This window comes from Panicum virgatum, chromosome 5K, assembly GCF_016808335.1.
Source record: "Panicum virgatum strain AP13 chromosome 5K, P.virgatum_v5, whole genome shotgun sequence".
In the NCBI taxonomy this organism is placed as follows: domain Eukaryota; kingdom Viridiplantae; phylum Streptophyta; class Magnoliopsida; order Poales; family Poaceae; genus Panicum; species Panicum virgatum.
In genome coordinates, this window is record NC_053140.1 from 35,156,591 (window position 1) to 35,163,805 (window position 7,215).

Sequence of the window (7,215 nt, forward strand, 5' to 3'; positions counted from 1 at the left end):
GCAATAATATATAGGTTACATTTTGAATTTAGAAAAAATTTGATACCAGTTTCAAATTTTTTTGATTTAAAATGAATTAGATTTTCTTAGATCTAATTAGAATTTTTTAATTTTTAAAAATACAAAACCACCTTGAAAACCACCCCAAGGGCCAAATTTATCTGGTTTCGACAGTTAGATGGCTTATGTTATTTGGTTTTGTAGTTGAAGGTTGAAAATCGGATTTCTGCGATAATTTGAGGGTGTAATTCAGACTTTTTCTTACAAGAAAATGGAGACGTCGCTACGTGCCCACCACCACACGCATTGTGCTTAGCATTACCCGGCCAGGTTGTTGCAGGTTTATTTGGAGAGGATCAAATAAATAGTAGCTGCCAGTTTATTATGACTTCATTTGAAAGCAGAAAAGAAAAGGACAAGTTATTATACTATTATCAAAGCGTTGAGATTCTTGAATTCCAGACCAGTGCAGCCTAGCATCTGAAACGGCATACTACGTGTTGACTTTTCTAAAGAATTTCCACGGAACGTACATCCATCCTTCATGATCTTGAAATTGCTGTTTGATTTATTTGCAACCCAGCTGCCTTGTTCCTACCATACTATTTCATTTTACTGACGGTATGGCAGCGAGCGTGGCGTTGCTGGAAGCTTCAGTGGAGGCGACGCTGAGCACCCTACGAGCACAGGCGCCGCAATGGAAGGCGCAGCCCTTCACCATCTTCCGCGTCCCCGCCTACGTCCGCGGGAGCAACCCGACCGCCTACGAGCCGCGCACGGTGTCCATCGGCCCTTACTACCATGGCGCTGCCGCCCTCCGCGCCATGGAGGACCACAAGTGGCGCTACCTCCACGACCTGCTGTCCCGCAACGCCGCCGTCATCTCGTCCGACCTCGTCGAGGAGATGCGGTCGCTGGAAGCCCGGGCGCACGCTTGCTACAGCGAGCGCCCCTTCCCCGACTCCGACGACTTCGTTCGGATGCTCCTCCTCGACGGCTGCTTCATCCTCGAGTTCTTCTTCAAGTGGCACACCAGGGAGCCCGACCCGCTCTGCGACGTCGGCTGGGGCCTCACGCTCATCGCCACCGACCTGCTCCTGCTGGAGAACCAGATCCCGTTCTTCGTCGTCGAGAGGCTCTACGACGTCGTCGCCGGCGCGCAAGGTAGTAAGGAGTCCCTCATCAATCTTCTCCTCGAGTACATCAGCGACGAGGATCCGGTCGCGCGCCCTGCCGCCGACTGCAAGATTCACCACCTCCTTCACTTGTACCATGAGAGCTTCGTGCCCAACCGGTCGCCGGAGGCATGTACAGCAGCCGATGGCGACCGGAGGAAGAAAACGGCGGTCACTAGGGCGATACCGCGCGCCACGGAGATGAGAGCAGCGGGGGTGAGCTTCGTGCGGCGGAGCTCGGCGCGGCACATGTACGACGTGGCGTTCGACAGCCGCAGAGGCGTGATGGAGATACCCCCCGTGGTGATCGACGACATGAAGAGGCCGCTCCTCGTGAACCTGATGGCTTTCGAGCAGACGCGGCAGGGCCAAGAGCCGGGCGGCGCTCAGGCGCGACTACTTCGGCAGCCCGTGGTCAGCCATTTCCTTTGTTGTCGCCGGGATTGTTGTTGCGCTGGCTGCCACCCAGACGTACTTCACCATATTTCCCTTGCAAAAATGATTCGTCAATTCCAATGCTGTATTGTATTCTCTTTGTTTAAAGTTGTAAGTCGTTTATATTTGTCCAAAGTCACCAGCCATGTCTGTCACAGACCATGTCATCAGTCACGTTGTTATCATTATCCACCTCACTAGCCCTGTTGGCTGCCATATGGCAAACATTTGTGACGTTTAATTTCGTCACAAACGTTGGGTTTGGGCTGGGCTGGGTCTGGACTTGCACGGGTCTATGGGTGTTTTACGACGGTTATAAAACGTCATAGATTGACGATTTTGAAGAAAATATCGGTCGATTTAATCTATGATGCTCAATACATGACGCTATTTTGAAATTGTCACAGACAAATTTTTATGACGAATTTTGCTAGCAAAGTCTAGCAATTCAATGGTATACATAATTATCTCATAGATGATAATACTTACAGGTTTGCTTCTCGTCAACTGACTGATATTCTGCATAGCTCTCAATTGATGCGCAGATGCGTCCGATCGGGGATGCACGGTAGCGATCGTATTTTATGAAAATTCGTCCAACCAGGTCCGTGTTGTATGCTACGATACCAGCTACGTTTTAACGGGCCTGGAAAATCCACTCTTACCCGTTAAAGGATCCCGTGGCTTTTAGTCGTTGGGTTGTCTGATCCGTTTCTCTAGCTGTGGGGGTATCGCCCATTTTTTTCAACCTCATTTGTATCGTCCGGTCAGGGCTGGGAGCAGTGGGGAGGCGGCCGGCGATCCCCGGGCGATTCGTCTACGCTGTTGGCCATCTCTTCGTCCGTGCCACCGGCCATCTCTCCATCCACCACCACTGGTGTGTTTGTCTACCCATTTGCATCTTCGATCTAGATCCTCCTCTGGAGGTACCCAAGATTTTTCGAGTTTGATGTGGTCTTTTCTGTGTTTGATTTTGCATCTGTGTCGATCCCTAGCAGCAGAGCTCTCCCCCTCCTCGAGGTAACCATGATTTCCCTGTTGCCTAACTAGATTCTGCTATAGGCAAATCCGCTGCATGATTAGCTAGATTTTCTTTTTCAATTTTTAGTTGCTTTGGTAGAAATGACAAAATGAGGCACACGAAGGGAGGGAGCAGTGCGCTGCCCATAGCTGTGGCCCTTTTTTGGGTGTTCAATGGTGGGTACGGTGGGTACTGCATGGTTGTGGAACGGATCAGATGGAGATACGAGCTAGCTTTTGCTTCAATAATCAACAGAGCGATAGGATTTGTATATGCTTTTGTACGACACATGGTTTTGGTAGAGGTAGCTGTTTCTTCAGTAATCAATAGAGAAATAGGTTTTGTCTTTATTCTTTCAAAGCACTATGCTGCATGTCTGTCTATTTTTGCATCATGCTCCATGTAAAATTAATCTATAGTTTATATCTTGATACTGCCATACTGCGTGAAATCCCAATCCTTGTTTCATGTGGTCATCTTTCTGTTGAACATGTCATAATTTGATTAGCCCTGTCAAATTAGTCTTGTTAAGCTAGAGCTCTGTTAGCTGTGCTACAATGAGTACTAATTAGTACTAATGAGATAGGCAGTCAATTAACTTTGTGAGTTTGTCATTACAGTGTTCAGTTTTTGTCTAATTCCAGTTGGATTTTTTGTCTTCCACTAGCTTCATTTTGTGGTTTGTTAACTTTTAATTTTCAAAATTATGGCCGATATATGTTACGTTGCTTTGTTTACGGTACCTACTACCTAGTTGATAATAGGGAGGGAGGGGTGAGTCGACATGTCTTGAAGGGTCTTCTTCACCACTGGATGGTTGTGAAAGGGATCTGTCTTGCAATGATGCTTGATTTGTAAATACTATAAAATTGTAATGTCAATGCGCCCCCTTGCTTTTTTAGTTGATTGCAATTGAAATTCATCTATAAACTGAGTACAGATTGTACCTCAAACTTTTAGTGTTGCAATAGAACTTATCCTTTTTGACTCTTAAAGGATTGACACTTGAGGATCTACCGGTCGATTCTCAATGACTCCCAACTCCTAGGCCATATTTCATTGAGATTATGTAGATGTAAACCCTCAAGTGTGCCCATATTTTAAGCACAAGCGTAGAGCCTAGTAAAAGCTTTTGAATGGATCTGTGGGTTTCCCCATAATATTTACATGCTGAAAACTGGTTTAAAGTGATCTACAAATCTAATGTACGACACGGTATATGCAAACATCACCTATAATTGTCTACCTTTTCCTTTTGCCCTTATATTATTCTTGTAAATTGCTAGTTGAACTGCTAGCTATGTTTTATGAGAATTTGGAGAATTATACTGTCAGAATACCCTTCTCTTGGGTATAAATGGAATGATTTAATTATTATGTATCCCCTGAGTACTTTTGAAGTAGTTCTTCGGGAAATTACAAAAATGAGAATGAATAACATCAGAAATAGATCAAATAATTACTTTTTAAACATGTATATGTCTTTGAGGAGGGAGGGAGGGAGGAAAAGAGGGGGGGGAGATACCATTTCTGTTTGTTTTTAGCATAGCAGCCAAAAAAACCTTGCAATTAATTCTGTCAAACAAGTCTAATATGTCTTTTTTTACTATTGCAAGGGTTGCTAGCATTGATTCTTTTCTATAGATTTTGTCCGAATGTATATGTACAGCTTCACAGTTATCTTAAATTGTTTTTTGCGACCATGTTTGAAATATGTCTGTTTTAACTGTTTGCGACCACAGTTATCAATTAGTTTGCCATCCAACACATTGCAACCATTCTTCATGGGCCTAGCTTTTGTGTTTTTAGGTGTGTGTATCTGTTAGGAAGCTAATATCAAAAAATAACTAGGCCCATGAAGAATGTCAAAAAACAATGTAAATTTTTGTTTGTTCAAAAATTTTACCTATAAATTTTTCTTATTTGTATAATATAGTTGGCAAAAAATACTAAGAAAATTTATGTATTATGGGAGGAATTTTTGTATGTGCTCATTGACATCATTTCCATCATTTTTTGTTACGGTGTATTTTGTTTCACTGTTTGATAATTTAATCAGCTAGGACACATGTATGATACCATAGTGTTAGATCATCTAGCACCAGTATTTTACATTTATAATAAAATCTGTAACTTTCTTTGATTTACATGAAAATTTTAAGATTTGATTCCAATGGAATTTATACATAGTACTGGTAATTTTTCAGTGTTGTATTAAATAGTGACTTTTCCCAACCCCATTTGTGTGCTCCATCTAGTAGTTTAAATATATAATTCCTATTCTGCATAGTTTAATTTTATTTGTCCGACATAGTAAATTTTTGCTGCCTATAGGATTGATTTTATGCCCAATTTGAAGAACCTTGGAGGAATGTAATAAAGGTTATTTGTTGTGATTATATTTTCTGAAAAATTCATTGGGTTGTATTGCTTTCTTTTTTCAAGATGTCCTTGTATGTTAGGTTCATGCTTTTTAGTGAGCCCTTATTTAGCAAAACATGACTTGTTGATTTTCAAAACAAGTTTGTTTTTTTGGTCTATGGGCAAAAATTTTGATTATTATTATAACCTAAAAACTTGCATGGTCATTCTAAAAAATTACAGCTAGAAAAGTTCTGTGTAACTTCCATATGCCTCCTGTGTAATTTTTCGGCACATAGTTGATTATACATGTCTTAATTATTTGGTCTAGTAAAGTTACATATCTGTGTTTGTTCATTGATCTATCATGTTCTTTGTGTTTCCAAATCTGTCAACCACTGGTTTCAATCTTGATTCTTTTCTTCTTAGCTTATTCAAAAGACCATTCAGATAAATATATATGTAATACTTTTCAATAGAATTGTTTTTAATTTTTTTGTGCCTCTATGGTTGAAATAACCAATTTTACGACCTAATTTATTCTTTTTCATTACAATATTTGGTCATATGTAGATATCATTTGCCCAATATATCAACATGGCTGTGCAATATAGTTTAATTTGTAGTACATACCAGAAGAGCCCATGTTACCTACATGTTAATGTTATTTTCATCGGTAGATTTTAAACACAGTTGTCATTTTTTGTTGATATGTTTATTTTTTTGGCTTCAATTCATAGCTTCTCATAAGGTTTTAGCCCATGTACCGCTTGAAAACTTAAAAGATAATATATAAGTATGTCACAAAGCTCGTGCCTTTTCCAATTTAATGTACCAAAATAATTTATTTTGTCTCTTGGTTTAATTTGTACTAGATTCTCATTTTCTATGTACATTCATGTTATGCCAAGATGGACCTAGGAACACTTGTTGCTTATTGTATAATTCCAATAGAGTAGATTGCTTGAAGATGCAGATTCTGTCTTTCAAGTGTCATTACTAACCCTCCCTTTCATAGCAACAATTGATAAAAAAATTTAAATGCTGACTTTGCACGGGGCTTATGCAGTAAGTCTCCTTCTTCTTGCCTCAGTTGTCAGTTCTTTCTAGTGATTGTATTGCAATCTGAAGCTGCCTAGGTTTGTACATATAGGTGGTTGATAGGAATTAGGGACGGATGGGGAGTTCAACAGTTTTTGTTCTTAAGCTATTTTTTTTTATTTTGACTTCGTTAGCTACAGGTTGCAAAAACCTTGACACATGTGCAAAGTATTGCTCAATATTGCGGTCATCTCCAATGGATTGCCAGTTAGGACAATAGCCCTTGGAGTAATGCATGAGACGACATATAAGCAAGACTAGTGTGTGGTACACGATTAAATAAAAGACTAATTTTAAATACCAAATCACTAATATTTACTAGATTTTACACCTATGTAGCAGTGTAACTTTTTTGTGTTCTTTTTATAATTTTTTGTATAAATTTGTTTGGTTGTTATATTGTTATAATTTCCTAATATCTTTTTGGAGTAGAAACTTGCTTATTTGGTATTGTGATAGAATTATTTTCTAACTGCTTACTTTTCAATTTCTACTGAGGAACAGTTGACCCGAATTCGGGTGGGGGTGTTGTTCCAGCCATCGAGTTCAAGTGGACGCAACTCCTTTTGTTTTGTGCGAAATTGCCCAAAATAGGTTAAAATTCTGTAGTAGTTTAAGTAAAATATTGGGCACATATATGTTCAAATAGATTCTGTTGCATATATTGCATGTTTTCAATATGTGAAATGGGTGTAAATTTTGAATATATAGTGAGCTAGCTGTTCCCTTCATCCAAATTTGAAAATGTAACATATATACAACTGGTGTCATTGGGCCATTTTTGCAGTTAAAGTTTGGTCCATAGAGCTGCTAACCGATCCAGAGCAGCCCAAAATGTTATGCAGGTCCAGAACCGCTAACCTGTGTAATGACTGAAGATAAGCACATTACAAGTTTGACTCCCAAAAATAAGGCCTTGCTTTTGGGCTTGAAACAACAGGACAACAGATCACGAGACAATACGGGTCTTATTTTTAGGCTCTACACAACAGGACAACTAGGAAAACAGACAAGCGCTAACGGGATTCAACTACAACAAGCGCGCCTGATAATTTTTTAAATTAGCACAAACAGTAAACGCGGGCCTGATAAGCATAAACAGTAAGTGCGGGTTGGGGGTTA

General features: G+C 40.2%; 1 protein-coding gene and 1 long non-coding RNA gene across 3 annotated transcripts; both read left to right on the forward strand.

Annotated features, from left to right (window-relative positions):
- Positions 1 to 623: 623 nt before the first annotated feature.
- On the forward strand, positions 624 to 2,182 carry LOC120709872 (UPF0481 protein At3g47200-like). The gene is made up of 2 exons (XM_039995507.1): positions 624 to 1,589; positions 2,156 to 2,182. Exons 1-2 carry the CDS (start codon positions 624 to 626, stop codon positions 2,180 to 2,182), a joined length of 993 nt encoding a protein of 330 aa, XP_039851441.1.
- Positions 2,183 to 2,341: 159 nt separating this feature from the next.
- Positions 2,342 to 6,907, forward strand: LOC120709583. 2 transcript variants are annotated; one of them, XR_005689755.1, is made up of 3 exons: positions 2,342 to 2,487; positions 2,606 to 2,630; positions 6,598 to 6,907. It is a non-coding gene; the product is annotated as an uncharacterized LOC120709583 (long non-coding RNA). The 2 variants fall into 2 exon arrangements; XR_005689756.1 differs by having other exon boundaries at positions 2,609 to 2,630.
- Positions 6,908 to 7,215: the final 308 nt, after the last annotated feature.